Source organism: Ovis canadensis, chromosome 17 (assembly GCF_042477335.2).
Source record: "Ovis canadensis isolate MfBH-ARS-UI-01 breed Bighorn chromosome 17, ARS-UI_OviCan_v2, whole genome shotgun sequence".
In the NCBI taxonomy this organism is placed as follows: domain Eukaryota; kingdom Metazoa; phylum Chordata; class Mammalia; order Artiodactyla; family Bovidae; genus Ovis; species Ovis canadensis.
The window spans coordinates 68,460,706-68,477,524 of record NC_091261.1 but is presented as its reverse complement, the minus strand read 5'-3'; the positions used below and the strand labels follow the sequence as shown (position 1 = coordinate 68,477,524).

The window sequence follows — 16,819 nt, the reverse complement described above, 5'->3', positions numbered from 1 at the left end:
ACATTTCTGAGGGCTTGGCTGGTGCAGAGTGGCTGAAGGTGAGCGAGGCTTGGGAGTGGGGAGGCTGTTGTGGGGGTTCTAAGGGGTGAGGGGTGGGCCAGGTCCAGAGGCAGCCTGGGAGTGAGGAGACCAGGAAAGGTGTGGACCGCACGTGTAGTAAGTAGTGTGGTGATGTGTGCGTGATGGCAGAGGGGCGTTGAGGAGCCCCCCCAGTTTTGCACTGGTGACCTGGAACGAGTTCTGTCTCTGACAAAATCAAGAACTTGCAACAGGCCAGTTTGGTCGTGGGCCAAGGCTTTTTGAGGAGAGCATGTGTTTAATTTTAGGTGAGTGAGCTGCAGCATGAAGGGGACAACTTCTTGGAAGAAAAGGCAGTCAGGAGCCTCCCCGATATTAATGGATGCTCCTCTGCGGCCTCTGCCCTCTGTCTCTCTTTCCCCAAAAGAGAGAGACAGACTATTTCATGGCTCACGGTTGTGGGGTGCAGCAGGTTTTAGGTTTGGATTTGGTCACTGTTGCTTTACCTTGGAACTCCTTGTGTAAAGGGAGCTTGCAAATGGTGGGTTTCAAGCCCCCCAAATGCTGCCCTCTTATCCCCTTGGGGGCACCACAAAGGCCTTGACGATGACTGGTGTGGTCGCATATGCAGGTCACAAGAAGCAGAATGACAGACGGACAGAAAGGAAATACATTTTCCTGGCTTGTGTAGTTCTTTCTCTCAAAGCTCCTGAGTCACCTCTGTCTGTCTGTCACTTCTATTTCTGAATGATGTTGCCATCCTTCTCAGCAGCCTTTTGTGGATTGGCCAGTTCCTTTCGCACAGAATCTAAGCATACACAGCCTAGAAATTCACACATGTTGTCTCCTGAGTATGTCTGTTGCTAAGCAAGTGGCCTTATTCCAGGGAATGGTGTAGTCATCCTTAGGGTGTCAGAGTCAGCCAGGTAGTTAGGGTGCAGTGGAGTGTGTGTTCCTGTTGAGGTGTCCTCGTTGAGGTCACATGATCTGGAGCACTGTCTGGAGGGTCTGGGAGCCAACGGCCATGCTTTGGCCCTGGCGATTTCAATATCTTGCCTTGGCTTGTGTGTCACCAGGCTTACTGACAATGAAGTGAGCGTTTTTGTTTGCTGGAGGATGAGTGGTCAGAGGCCCATCAGTCCAGTTTTAGACAGCACATCTCTCCTGCCTGCCTCTTTACACGCCCGCTCCCTGGGTGCCATCCCAGAGGGAGAGAGCCCAGTGGTCCATAGAGAAGATGCGTGACGGGATGACCTCTGAATTCACGTTGTGTATATTCGTTGTCAGCTAATAGTGTGAGGAGAACACTGCTGCATTTAGTAAGTGAAGCATTTCTGAATCAGAGTAACCTTAATTTATTAAGAAACTTCGCGCGAGAGACTGATCTACAGCTGCTTCATAGATGCATCACGTCATAGACGTCAGTGGTTAGGTAAGTCTCGCAGTTACCTTTTTTGTTTCTTCGCTTGTAATGTGAGATGAAAGAAACCCTGAAGGAACGAACTGTGGCTTGGCCTCAGGAAGACCAAACACCTTTCCCGTCGTCTGCATGTCTTTGTGTTTGTGGGGGTTCATCCTGAGGCTCTGACCCTGTATCTACCACGCCTCGGCACAGGTGCTGCGGTGTTGAAGCAGACCCTCTGCGGCAGCTGTGAGGAACTCTGCATAAAGGCCTCCTCGTCATCTGGCCATTGCATTGTCCCCGGGGCCTGGTGTCTGCCCAGGTTCTGGCCCTGCCTCGGCCGTGATGGAGAGTCATTTGTTGGAGTGGCAGGAGTGATAGGAGAGAGCGAGTGCTCCCGCGCTCTAAGTGGGCGAGACCAAGGAGCGCCATGCATTTCGGCAAGAGCTTTTCATGAGAGGCAGCACTGGCTGCTGAAGGCAAGGTTTAATTGTTTCAGCAAATCAATTAGTCTTCGGGGACTTTAATCAGTCAAATCTGATGCATGGATGAGGTATTAGAAAGCTTGCGCCTGTAAGACCATTAGCCCTGTGTGTGTATATGTGTAAATAGTGTGGCTTCTGCACATTTCTGCTAGTGATCCCTTTACTGGGAGGACTTAAGGTAGCAGAAGGGGTACAATAGTCAAAAAGGAAGGCAAGGAGATCTTGCTCTCCACTGTTTCAATTACAGCATTCTCCTTTGAAATTGTCACCATTGTGCCACGAGAGCAGGGAGCATGTTCTCAGCCTTTCTGCTGCCGAGGTGCCGTTCTCTCCTGTTGGGGTGACCCGTGTAAGCGGTGTTGCAGCAGTGGGTCCCTACCTGCCTAGTCTTCCTCCACTGGCGCTTTAAGGCTCCCACAGGCTCTCCCCCGTGGACCTGCTATTCACTCCCCATTTGGAACCAAGTGTGTCCTTCTTTTCCAGATACACGTCAGGGGACGTGAGGGTGTGGGACACCCGCACCTGGGACTACACAGCCCCCTTCCTGGAATCGGAGTTTGAGGAGGATGAGCCTGGAATGCAGCCATATGTCTCCTTTGTGAGGATAAACAGCTCGCTGGCGGTGGCAGCTTACGAGGATGGTAAGCAACCCTCCTCCCTATTAAGGAAAAAAAAAAAGCTTGACAAAAATGAAGCAGCTGTGGCCAGCTCCCCCCTGTAATCCCTCCATACATACACGTGGGCACACACACATGTTCACACACATACACTCATCCTTGTCTTTATGTGAAGAAGTTGGCCAATAACCCTCAATGCATTAGTAGGCATTGGAACACAGCACCCATTAAAACTGGTGTTTAATTCCTACTGGAACTGTCGGGCTGGGTTTTAGTGCCAGACACGAGGCTGGCCAAGCCATCTTAAGCAAATAACTTGTTTGGTGTAAAATATTAAATATACTTGGCCTACTTTTCCTGTTGGCTCTGCTTGATTCAAAGGAAACAGTGAAAAGAGGACAGACAGAGATAATCTTTTGACAAATACGCAAATAGAAAAATAAAGTCAGGGTCTACCTTCGCCTGGCGCTCACACACTATGTGAGATAAATTATGGTAATATGTTTCTCTCTGGGGCTCATAGAATTCCTTTTGTGTACTGGCAACTGTGGATTTACAGACACACAGAGACACACAGACACACACACACCCTTCAGATCGGGAAACTGAGTTACAGACACAGACACACACACATGCAGACACACACACACACACAGACACACACACACAGACACACACAGACACACACACCCTTCAGATCAGGAAACTGAGGTTCAGAGAAGCCAAGTGATTTCCTTGAGGTTGACTCGTTCATCAGTGGTGAATCCAGAACTGTGGTGGTCTCTCCTAGGCCGTACCCGGGATCCAACACTGTTTATGGGTAAGAAGAGTCTAATAGTTCAAATGGCCATGATATCGTATACCACCTCTCATGCTCCTAACTTCCATTGTATTGTGAAGTCTGAATCTCCAAAATCTTCCCACTTGCTTGAACGTTGGGACCATGAGATATTTCAGATGTTGGTGTTCATGTCATGGCATGGTTGCAGATCTTCAGAGCTAGGACAGAACTGTGGTAATGGAGCTGATGGGAACTTTATACGCATATGCCATTAAAAAAAAATTAGCGCTGAAATCTTAAATACGTTCATTTTATTACTCTAACAACACGAACTCTGTTGTTTGGGTTTGGCATTAGTTGGACACCACTGATGGATCTTTCTTTTGGCCTCTAGTAATTGAGCTAAGCTGTCTCTGGGGTATGTCATAGATGAGGTGTGTTTGTTGAGATCCTGCAGAGATAACAGAAGAGCAGCTTGAGTGTGATTCCTACATGCCAAATTACCAGTGAGGCTTTTTTCCATAGAGCTATGCAGAGGTTTGCAGTACTTCTCCTTTAGAATCATGCACTGCAGAACAATCTGGTAGCCTCACCCTGCCACACACACACACACACACACACACACACACACACACACACACACACAGACACACACACACACCCCCTTCAGATCGGGAAACTGAGGTACACACAAACACACAGACAGACACAGACACACACACACACCCTTCAGATCAGGAAACTGAGGTACACACAGACACACAAACAGACACAGACACACACACACACCCTTCAGATCAGGAAACTGAAGTTCAGAGAAGCCAAGTGATTTCCTTGAGGTTGACTCGTTCATCAGTGGTGAATCCAGAACTGTGTGGTCTCTCCTGGGCTGTACCCAGGATCCAACGCTGTTTATGTAATACTCCACAGAGGCAGTTAGAGAACGGTGCATCTGATTTATTTGCACGCTCATGTCTCATATCTCGTGAGCTTGAACATACGGCTTTTGATGACGTGCAAGTGTGCTGCTGGTTTTACACTGTTGGTTAGAATTGTCTTTGTCACCCTCCTCCCTGTTGTTGCACAGAAATATTAGGAAACCTTGTAGATATGCCAGAGGAACTTCTCTTTTCAGTAAATACTTGGCAAGTAATTGCCATCATGTATTTTTAAATACTGGGTTTAAAAAAAGTTAGTAGTTAAAATGCAAACAGAGCACAAAAGTATAAAATGCAAAACAAGAGATATCCAAAAAGAAGTTGAAGTGTTCCTCCCTGTTGCCCTACCTCTAGTTCCTCTCACATTTTGCACACACATTGCTTTTTCACCTAATAACAACATGTTTTGGGGTCTTTCTGTATTAGTGCTTATAGGTAAGCCCTGTTCTCTTTCAGCCTGTGTAGTACTGCACTGTGTGGCTGTACGATTATTTATTTATTAGGGCCTTTGGTGATGCACATTTGGGTTTTTTTGTTGTTATTAAAAACAGTACTGCAAAGCAGTATCCTTGAGCAGATACTGAGACGGACTTACACAAGTATCTCTGCAGGGTAACTTACAGGTAATCACTGGATTGGAGGCTACAGATGCTTTGCATATTGATAAGTATTGCCAGATTGCCTTCCAAAAAGGTTTCACTGGGTTATAATCTCACTAAAAGTATATGACAGTATGTATACCAAAGTGTAATGATTGCTTCCTCATGCTTGTCTGGTAGGTGGCCATGGTGTTTCACCATTGTTTTTGTTTTCGTTTATAAAATTTTATATTTTTTCACTGTGTTATTCAGTTCAGTTCAGTCACTCAGTCATGTCCGACTCTTTGCGACTCCATGGACTGCAACATGCCAGGCTTCCCTGTCCATCACCAACTCCTGGAGCTTACTCAAACTCATGTCCATCGAGTCAGTGATGCCATCCAACCCTCTCATCCTGTGTCATCCCCTTCTCCTGCCTTCAATCTTTCCCAGCATCAGGGTCTTTTCTGGTGAGTCAGTTCTTTGCATCAGGTGGCCACAGTATTGGGAGTTTCAGCTTCAGCATCAGTCCTTCCAATGAATATTCAGGACTGATTCCCTTTAGGATAGACTGGTCGGATCTTCTTTCAGTCCATGGAACTTTGAAGAGTCTTCTCCAACACCACAGTTCAAAAGCATCAATTCTTTGGTGCTTTTATAGTCCAACTCTCAGATCCATACAAGACTACTAGAAAAACCATAGCTTTGACTAGATGGACCTTTGTTGACAAAGTAATGTCTCTGCTTTTTAATGTGCTGTCTAGGTTGATCAGCTTTCCTTCCAAGGAGCAAGCATCTTTGAATTTCATGGATGCAGTTACCATCTGCAGTGATTTTGGAGCCCCCCAAAATAAAGTCTGACACTGTTTCCACTGTTTCCCCATCTATTTCCCATGAAGTGATAGGACTGGATGGCATGATCTTAGTTTTCTGAACATTGAGTTTTAAGCCAACTTTTTCACTCTCCTCTTCCACTTTCATCAAGAAAACCTTAGTTCTTCTTTACTTTCTGCCATAAGGGTGGTGTCATCTGCGTATCTGAGGTTATTGATATTTCTCCTGGAAGTCTTGATTCCAGCTTGTGCTTCATCCAACCTGGCCTTTCGCATGATGTACTCTGCATATAAGTTAAATAAGCAGGGTGACAATATACAGCCTTTTGTGTTATTAGGTGCTTGTTTTTCTTTCTCTGCGAATAGTTTCCTCAGTTTCTTTGGGTTGTTATCTTCTGTGGTTGAAAATAAGGGCTAAGGAAATAAGCTTGTCCTTGTTCTTAAATATTTTTTCAATTTGTCACTTATTCTTCAATGAACTTTGTTTATGGTTTGTTTTTCTAGATAGTTATGTGTGTATGTATATTTGTGATTTTAATTTTTTAATCCATAAATGAGTGGGTTTTATTTTGTAATTTAATATATTTGACTAATACATTGACATCAAGCTAACATAAAGTTGTACATTGCAAAGTCTTCTACCCTTTTTTGTTCACTCCATTCTAAAGCAATGATATTTTTTAGTTTGTCTAGCCTTGCAGTATTTCTTTATTGTAAATACAAAGTATTGATATCTGTTCTTATTCTTTCCTCCTGCCTTTAAACAAAAGATTGTTGTTCAGTTGCTCAGTCATGTCCGACTGTTTGCAACCCCATGGACTGCAACACACCAGGCTTCCCTGTCCTTCACTGTTTTCTGGAGTTTGCTCAGACTCATGCCCATTGAGTCGATGATGCCATCCAACCATCTCATCCTCTGTTGCCCCCTTCTCCTCCTGCCTTCAGTCTCTCCCAGCATCAGGGTCTTTTCCAGTGGGTTGGCTCTTTGGATCAAATGACCAAGGTATTAGAGCTTCAGCATCACTCCTTCCAATGAATTTTCAGGACTGATTTCCTTTAGGATTGACTGGTTTGATCTGCTTGTTGTCCAAGGTACTCTCAAAAGTCTTCTTCAGCACCACAGTTCAAAAGCATCAGTTCTTTGGCACTCAGCCTTCTTTATGACCACATCCATACACGACTACTGGAAAAACCATCGCCTTGACTCTGCGGACCTTTGTCAGCATATTACTTTATAACATTATTGCATACCTTGGCTTTTTTTTTTTTTTCGCTTAATGGTGTATCTTTTTTTTTAAATGAGTAAATTTGACATATTGTGTAAGTTTAAGGTGTACAGTGTGTTACTTTGATACATTTATATATTTAATATGGCCATTGTAGCAATATTTATCATATTATGTAATTATAGTACAGTATTATTATCTGTATTTCATTATACTGTGCATTAGAACCCTGTGATTTATTTATCACTTGACAAGTGATAAATACTTTTGTATTTTTTATTTGTACTTTTAAACACCATCAATCGTATCCTTCATGCCTCCTACCTGCTGGTAACCACCATTTTACTGTTTTTTTAAAAATAAGTTTGACATAGATTTTGCATGTAGGTGTTACCATACAGCACTTGTCTTTGTCTGACTTATCTCACTTAGGATAATATGGTCAAAGTCCATCCACATTGTTGAAAATGGCAGGAATTCCATCTTTCTCATGACTGAATAATATTTTATTATGTGTTGTGTATTTTGGGTATATATACCATGTCTTTTAAGGGCCTTCTCAGGTAGCCCTAGGGGTAAAGAACCTGCCTGTTAATGCAGGAGACACAGGTTCGATCCCTTGGTGGGGAAGACCTCCTGCAGGAGGAAATGGCAACCCACTCCAATATTCTTGCCTAGAAAATCCTATAGACAGCAGAACCTAGTGGGCTACAGTGCATGGGGTTGCAAAGAGACACAATTGAAGCGACTTAGCACCATGTCTTTTTTTAAAAAAATCTTTATTTGGCTGCACAGGGTCTTAGTTGCAGCATGTAGGATCTTTAGTTGGTGGCACGTGGGATCTTAGTTCACTGACCAGGTATCAAACATAGGCCCTCTGCGTTGTGAGTGCTGTCTTAGCCACTGGACCGCCAAGGAAGTCCCTATAGCATGCCTTTTTTATCTGTTCATCCACTGATGGGCATTTGAGTTGTGGCCATATCTTGGCTAGTGGAAATAAGCCTATAATGAACCTGAGAATGCTCACATCTCGTTGAAGACGTAACATGAAAGGCTGTCCGTCTCAGTGCATGGGAAAGGCGCTCCTTTTTCCTGGTGCCCCGTTGTGTGCACTGTGATCCGCTCACTCAGTCCTTTATTGAGGACCAGCTGGGCTGTTTCTGCTTTCACTGCTGCAGTGAAAAGCCTTGTGTGCATGACATTCCACTTGAGTGCAGGACGGCTTGTTTCCTGCCAAAATGTGTCTGTCAAAAGGTAAATGAAAATGGGGTTATATTATTTAGCATTCTTACCAGCCCATTTTTTTTTTTTTAAGTTTCATCAGCAAACTTGTTTCAAAATGTTAGGTGTCATTTTGATAAGAAATGGTATCCAAATGTTTGAATTTACATTTCTCTTAGTGTGAGAAAGGTTGAATTTTTTCACATGTGTACCTGCCACTTGTAATTTTTTTCTTCTGTTACTTTTAGGGCTTAAAATTTTTTTTTAATTGAGATATAGTTAATGTGCATTACTGTATAAATTTCATGTGTACAACATAGTAATTCACAGTCTTAAAGGTTGTACCCCAGTTTTAGTTATCATAAAATGCTGACTATATTGACTGTGCTGGGCGATGTATCCATGTAGCTTTTCAAGTTTTGTACCTAGTGGTTTGTGCTGCTTTAGCTCCCATCCTCATCTTGTCTCTGTCTGCCCCTCCCCTTTCCCTCTCCCAGGAGTAACCACTAGTCTGTTCTTTATATCTATGAGCTTGTTTCTTTTCTGTTAGGTTTGCTTATAAGATTCCACATATAAATGAGATCATGTCTTTTTCTGTTTGACTTACTTCGCTTTAGCCTAATACCCTCTTAAGTCCATCCGTGTTGTTATGAATGAAAATTCCATTGTTTTTTATGGTTGAGTAGTATTCCATTGTGTGTGGGTATGTATGTGTGTATGTGTATATATACACACCATGTTTTCTTTATATCTGTTGATGGACAGGTTGCTTTCATATCTTGGCTATTGTAAATAATGCTGCTGTGAAGATTGGGGTTGCATGTATCTTCTCAAATTAGTGTTTTTGTTTTTTTCGAATATATACCAGAGTGGAATTGCTTAGTCATATGGTAGTTACATTTTTAGTGTTTTGGGAAATGCTCTTTTCCAGTGTCTATACCAGTTTACTTTGGTACCAGCAGTGTATGAGGGTTCCCTTTTCTCCACATCCTTGCCGGCATTTGTCATTTGTGTTCTTTTTGATGACAGTGTTACGGGTTATCTTTATGTTTGAATCCTGACCAATATAGAGTTCATCCTGGAATAGCATATGAATCTGATTATATCTTTCCAACATTTCTTAGTAGAAAGCCTGTCTCTGCCTCACTGGTTTGAGGTGCTGCCTTTACAGATTTTTACACAGGAAACTCTTAGTATTTCAGTCTGCTTCTAGATGTTACATTTTGTCCGAGTGGTCTGTCCGGTTGCTTGCATTGACGTCATCACATTTCAGTCTTACTATTCTGGGGTTCGTTTTCCCCTTCTCTGGGTAAAGTCTGTAGTACTTCCTTGGCAGCACCATTTGCGTTGAAATCTTTGATTTGTCTCAAATTCCTTTTAGTATTCCTGGGTGGCGCTAGGTGGCACTAGTGGTAAAGGACCCGCCTGCCAATGCAGGAGATTGTAAGAGACCTGGGTTTGATCCCTGGGTCGGGAAGGTCCCCTGGAGGAGGGCACGGCAACCCATTCCAGTGTTCTTGCCTGGAGAATTGCATGGACAGAAGAGCCTGGTGGGCTGCAGTCCACGGGGTCGCACAGAGTCAGATACAACTGAGCAACTCAGCACGCACACAGTCCTTTTAGTATTAGGATTGTTTCTTTGATGATAGCTCCTGAGTTTTCTTGTTCCTCTCTCACTCAGCTTGTTTTATCAGGCTGATAGGAATTGTTACTTTCTGAGATAAGCAACAACTTTTCATTCGCCCCGCCCACCCCTAGACCTCAGGTGGCACTGTCTTTAGTCTTACTTCAGTTTAGCAGATTGGAACTATGATATTTGTACTAACATATTCATGAGTAGCTACTTCTGGGCAAAGACAGATCGAGATAATCAAATGCACATTTTGGAGTGCTCCTCTCTAGAGCAGTGAACACGCACTTGTTAGGCAGTGCCATGGCACAAAGGAGATTCACCTTGGGGGTCTGAAATTTGTGACCGTGCTCCACAGAAAAGAAGAATAAGACAATAAAACGAGTTAATGAACTTCAGCTCCCTGGTTGTGCCAAAGGGAAGCTCTGTAGCCGTGGAGCCCCCCTCGATGGTCTGTCTGTACATGTGTTCTCCACAGAAGGAATCAGGTCCGGAGGGGGAGATGGAAGCTGGTCTGGGAGAGAGTAAGTCATCCCCACGTCCTTTTTAGCCTCCCTGCCCAGCAGGAACACTCTAACACCCACCTGGGGTGGTGAGATTTGGCGAGATGATCCACACTTGTGAGTTTTTGAATTCCAACCCACTGGCCTCATATTTCTTCTGCCTTGTTTCCGATTGTCAGCACTGGCCGCCCTCCAGTTTGATTTTACCACTAATTGTGTTGCACGTTACCATACCGAAATGAATCAAATCAGAATGCTTTTCCTGGAGCATTAGATAAAGCAGGCGAAGGTTCTGAGTAATGAGCAGATGCTGCTAATGCAGGGACAGTGCAGACCTTGCCAGGACTCCATCTGCTCCATGCTTGCCTGCCTTTGGCCTCGAGCCACCACATTAGGGAATGGCAGTGTACTCGAAACCCACTCCCTGCTCAGAGTTTGTCTCAAAAACTCACTCTTTGGTTAGAAATGAGATTACACACTTCTTAGGTGCAAAGAAGTTCTGATTTGTCCCTATAGGCGGAGAGCAGAGAGCCGGTGCTCTTCAGCACGTGGAAGCCTAGGTGGGACAGCTAGCAGGTGTCTTTCAGGTGCCATGGAGCCAGGCGGAGTGGCTTATCCACTCTTGCAGCGTCCCAGGGCAGTTGTCTGCGCCCACAAACACCCCATTGTCCAGGACTCTGCCTGCCCTGGGCTGGAGTGACTGTGATTTCTCATTTCCTGACGTGTGTACGATGGATGGGAGTGGGTCTCTCCAAGCTTCTTTTCAGCAGTGAACAGTAGGACCATGTTTTACTTAGGCGGCTACTGAGACTAGGTGCTTCCAGAGTTTTAGTTGTAATTTTATGCTTAATAAAAAAAATCGGTTAGTCATTAGTTTTGCTTATGTCTCTTAGATGTTGATGACATTTCAATGTCATAGCATAACCTTTGAATGCAGTATTCAGTCTGCTCCTCTCCCCTGATCAAAACTGAAGTTTCAGAAGTGGATTATTAACATAATTGTTTTGGGAGATGGCTAGTATACCTGACTGTGGAGAATTGGGCTTGTTTTTCAAGGCTTTCCTTTTCTGCTCATTTTTCTCTTAAAGTCTTAGTAATTGTTGGAGAAACCTTTGTCTACCTTTTGGTCTTAGGAGCCTTATTCAGACACTTGGTGGACAAAACAAAATGAAACATCTTTCTGATAAAAACCAAAAAAAAAAAAAAGCCAGATGGAGTCCTTTTTTCTTTTAAAGTCTGCTCTGGGTCTTCACTGAGGTTTGTGGGCTCTCTCTAGCTGTGCTGCAAGGGTTTCGCACTGTGGTGCTTGGGCTCTCTAGTTCCCTCATGACTTGTGGGAGCTTAGTTTCCCGACCAGAGATTGAACCCCTGTCCCCTGCATTGGAAGGCAGAGTCTTAACCACTGGACCAACAGGGAGGTCCCCCAGGTAGAGTTCTTTTAAAAGAATACATGTAAACAGTTTTCTTAACAGTACAAGTGCTTACAGTTTAAAGATATTCAGAGTGGAATTAAAAGTTGAAATGCAGAATTCTGAACTGAGGTGGTTGGTTTTTTTTAGTATTGCAGAAGTATTTCTTAGAGTATTGAACGTTATAGTTGATTGCACTCGGAGTGGTCTTAGGGTGTTAAAATTTGTTTCATAGACAAGCCATAGAGACTGTGTTTATGTTACGGAGTCAAATAAAAATACTTACTTTAAGGTTTTTCTGTTCCTCAGGGGAGTTGTAAATTATATTTGTTCTACACTTGCTTATACATGCTTTGGACGGCATTTGTGTTGTAACTAAATAATAGCTCAGTGTTCCTTAAGTGGCATTCCACAGATAAAACTGTGGGTGGGAGTTGTGAGATCTCTAGGAAATGTTTTAAAATCTGTGGGTTTTTATGGTCATTTTAAAAAGGAATCTGGAACTTTTGCCCTCGTGACCATGCTGTGAGGTCTCATTAATTGAATTTGCATTTTGTAGTCACAGGCTGTTGGCACCCAGTGATCACGTCCGTGCCTTGTAATGCTTTGCTTTTCACACTAACTGGCCCATAGATGAATTCATAGAGGTCTGTAAGCTCTCGAATTTAAGAAACACTGGAGAGCGACGTTCTCATACTTCAGACACACACAGCAAATGAGCAGTTTCTTGGATAACTACAAATTTTGAAGGTACTATGAAAATAATTTGAAATTGTTTTATCATGCAGAAAACACTGGCACGTTGTATTAATGATACGAGAGTTGGTGTTAATCTGGTTTATTGGGGGCCTGGTTTTACTGAACACTGATTTTTTAATAAGGCACAGCATGATGCATGAATTCCGAGTAGCTGTCCTGTCTTACTACAGTTGAGATTAAGAACAGAAGGGAGCGATAAATAGCACAGGGGAGCTTTGGAGAGACAGTGGAAACTACAGAAATAAATTGTCCAAGTTCTTCAGTCTACCTAATGAAAACTAAGCATGAGTTTTTTTTACAAGAAAATGAATTTTAAGCCATAAAATTTAATTTCCTCTTCAATACTCCCAATTTTAGTTGTAATGTTTACTCTGTTGTGAACCCTAGGCTCTGTTATAGCAGAGATTAAATATACTTGTGAACTGTATTCAGTATTTTGAGTCACAGAGCTGTTAGGGAGGCCCATGGAGTGGGTGCCAGGGATAGGTGGGGCAGGGAGTCCGAGGGGAACAGTGACCTGGAGGGTTTGGAAGGTTGGCACCATACAGAGAGGCTGAGCAGGTAAGAAAACTGAGGATAATAGGAGCCAGTTTTCTTGTTGTTGGAGAAGGGAGGTGCAGGTATGAAGTGGGGATGGCCAGAAGGAACTCTGGGGGGCTGGACTGGAATAGGAGCTGTCAGTGTAGAGTGTGTGGTTTTCACTATCGATTGGTAAGCAGCCAGGTATGTTCGTATGCATATGTTTTCACGTATGTCCTGGCTTTGTTTGTGAAAAAGGTATAGGAGCAGCAACAGTCCAGTAGCAATCAGCCAACCTAGTGCTCAGGTCTTGAAAAACATCGCTCTTTACTAAAAGGAGCCGAGGCTTCTCGGCGTAATGGCCACTCCAGGGATAGGGCAGGGAGAATCTCCAAATATTTAAAAACTAAACAACACACTTCTGAATAACCCATAAGTCAGAGAGGAGATCACCAGAGAAATTAGGAAATATTTTGAACTGAAGGAAAATTAAAAACAGTATATCATTGTATGGGCTGTAGCTAAAGCAATGCTTAAAGGGAAATTTATAACATTGACTATATTAGAAAAGAGAAAATCACAAATCAACAGTATAGCTTTTCACCTTAAAATAGAAAAAGAAGAGAAAGTTAAATAAAATAAGCAGAAGGAATAAAGTAATAAAGAGCAGAAATCAATGGAGTGGAATAGAGGGAAAAAAATAGAGAAAAATCAATGAAGGGGACAACCATACCTTTGAAAAAATTGATCAAATTGACAAATCCCTAGCCAGATTGATCAGGAAAAAAAGAGATAGGAAATTAATTGTCAACATAAGGAATGTAAGATGGGACATCATTACGAATCCTGTAAATATTAAAAAGTTAAAATGACATATTATGAACACCTTTATGCCAGTAAATTCAATAAGTTAGATGAAATGGATGAATTGACTTTTTGAAAGACAAACTACCTAAGTTCACTTAACAAGAACTAGAAAACATGAATAGCTCTATTTCCAATAAAAAAAAATCGAATTTATAATTTAGTAGTTTCCACAAAGAAAACTGTAAGCCCAGTGAATCCTATCAAACACTTAAGAGATAATACCAAATCTACACACTTCCGTAAAATAGACTAAGAGGAACAGTTCTCAACTCCGCTTATGGGGCCAGCATTAAGGCTAGGTAAAGAAGAAACAATAATAACTAACACCTGTAAACAAGTTCTACAGATGGATATTCCTCATGAGCATAGATGTAAAAATCCTCAACTATGTTATAAAATTGAATCCTGCAAATATATTAAAAAGATAATACATCATAACCAATTAGGATTCATCCCAGGAATTCAGGGTGAGTTTGATTCCATTAACAATTAATATAATGCATCATGTTAGACTATAAAAGAAAAACCGTATGTTCATCTCAATGAAACAAAAAATTTTTTTGACAAAAACAAACTCTGATTCATTATTAAAAACTTAGCTAACTTTCTTAGTCTGCTTAAGAGAATCTATGAGAAACTTGGAGCTAACTTTGTACTTAGTGGTAAAAGATGCTTTCCTTTTAAAGTCAGAAACAGGGCAAGACTGTCCATTTTCACTACAATTGTTAAATGTTGTCCTAGAGGGCATATTTAGGGCAGTAAGGCAAGAAAAAGGTATCCAGTTAGGGAGCAAATAAAATTGTCTGTGAATAAATGGATAGACTCCTAAGCAAGCAACAAAAGTGTTTTACTAGAATAAATATTAATATCTTTAGCAATGATACTGGATATTAGGTCAGATGCAAAAGTCTATAGTATTCAAGTGAGCAGCAAACAATTGGAATTGATATTGCATTAGAGATATAACATACTTGGCGATTAACTCAGCAATGTATGTTTAAAACCTATATGCTGACTATAAAATATTACTGAGAAAAATTTGAGGAAAGCACGAATAAAGGGAGAGGGTTATTATTAGATTCATGGATTGGCAAGTTGAATGCTGTTAAGATGCCAGCTCTCCCTTAATTGATCTAGAGCTTCAATCCAATTTCAGTCAAAATCCCCATAGGCTTTTTGGGTAGAAATTGAAAAGCTGATTCTAAAATTTAAAATCTGAAAGAAAATGTGGTGGACTAAGAATAGCAAAGAGCAATCTTGGAAAAAAGCGTAAAGCTGGAGTTCTTATGCTACCTGATTGGAGGATTTACTATAAAATGACAGTAAGCAAAACAGTGTTGATACCGGCCTGAGAATAGACCTGTGGACCAGTGGAACCGAATGAAGTCCAGAAGAAATGTTTTTCTATGAAAGGTATCAACATCCTTTGATGAAGAAATGACCATCTTTTCAACATCACTGATCAAATTAATATGTATAGAGTTATGTCTACAAATTATAACAAATTATTTGATATAGTACTGCTGCTGCTAAGTTGCTTCAGTCGTGTCTGACTCTGTGCGACCCCACAGACGGCAGCCCACCAGGCTCCCCTGTCCCTGGGATTCTCCAGGCAAGAACACTGGAGTGGGTTGCCATTTCCTTCTCCAGTGCATGAAAGTGAAAAGTGAAAGTGAAGTCACTCAGTTGTGTCTGACTCTTCGCAACCCCATGGACTACAGCCCACCAGGCTCCTCTATCCATGGGATTTTCCAGGCAAGAGTACTGGAGTTGGGTGCTGTTGCCGTCTCCGTGATATAGTACTAATTGTAGAAAAAACATGTAGTTAAAAAAAAACTGTTTTTTCTCTCCCTACCACCTTAGGGTCCTGATTCCCCCAGTCATCCCTGTCTCTTCTCCAAAGACATTGGCCACTCCCAGTGTCTGATACACTCTTCCAGATACAGCATGTATTGTGGTCACATCATGTAGTTGTATCGCAAGAAGGAACTGGCTGGAGTTAGTGGCTGTGTGCACAGTGACGTCTCTCTTGCATCAACTGCCTTCTCAAACTACACCCCCTTATAGAAGAGCCGGTCCAAATTCTTCCCCACCAATCTGTTTTTCCTTTGACTTTGCTAACTGTAAATTTTTCTATTTAGTCACATTGTCATATTCTTACACCATATCATCTGCCTCCTTTTCAATTTCCTGTCTCTCTGTTTTTGAGTCTTCTCTTTAGAATGTTCGTTCTTTCTGCTTTGAACTTGAGACTACTGAACATATTCATCTTTCCTCCTCTTTGACTCAGTTTCTGCTTTGGTCGCTCCCTTGCTTATGTGCTAACCAGTCAGTTCATTGGTCCACAGGCCCACTCAGATCCCCTTACTTGTCAGTCTGGGATGCAGCTTCCAGAATGCTTCCTGTGTAGTTTTTCTGCCTTAAGTAAGAGTTCAGCTTTAGAGCTACGTTCAACCGGGAGGTCAAGGCTGGCATGCATGTGGATGCTGCATCTCTGTAAAGAATAAATTTCATTGTTTCATCTTTTTTAAGATCTTCTGTGAGTTGGCCCTACCTTATGACCCTTGTTTGCACTGATTTTAACTTCCTTCTCACCTCTTCTCTTCTGAAAGCAGAAGCTGTGTTGTCCTCTCAAACTTTACACCAGCCTCTGTCTCTGGCTTGCATTGCATGGTGATGCTGTGTGGGCTTAATGAGTGAAGGGGTACACATTCAGTGAGTGCTATGGGTGTAATTGAAATTTCTTTTAAGATGCTTTTTCTCATTGCAGAATTTCCTTTGGCTCCTGCTTCATTTCTTACAGGCAAGTTTTTACTTACATGGTGGAAATTGAGATTGCCCGCCGTCTTTAGGAATAGTCAGCTTCACTGAGTGTCTCTGAACTACAGTTAATTGATCCTGTCTACTTAACTGTTAGGAAGCTGAGACCAAGCCTTAGGTGTTGGTTACGCCACCTCAAGTGAAGAGGAGCTCGTGGCTAAAATAAGCTCTAATTGAGATAGCACAAAAGACCACAGGACAGACCTTGCGGTT

The 16,819-nt window shown here is 42.3% G+C and overlaps 1 protein-coding gene across 5 annotated transcripts in view; it reads left to right on the top strand.

The window, feature by feature from the left end:
• The window catches only part of FBXW8 (F-box and WD repeat domain containing 8), a 118,750-nt gene that overhangs the window by 47,291 nt on the left and 54,640 nt on the right, over nt 1-16,819 (top strand). For all 5 annotated transcript variants that reach the window (XR_011249905.1, XR_011249904.1, XR_011249906.1 and 2 more), the window contains one exon: nt 2,389-2,546. Coding sequence is in view for 2 of the 5 variants with exons in the window: in XM_069557578.1 (XP_069413679.1) it covers nt 2,389-2,546 (158 nt within the window). In the remaining 3 variants the exon portion in view is untranslated. The remainder of the gene's footprint in view (nt 1-2,388; nt 2,547-16,819) is intronic.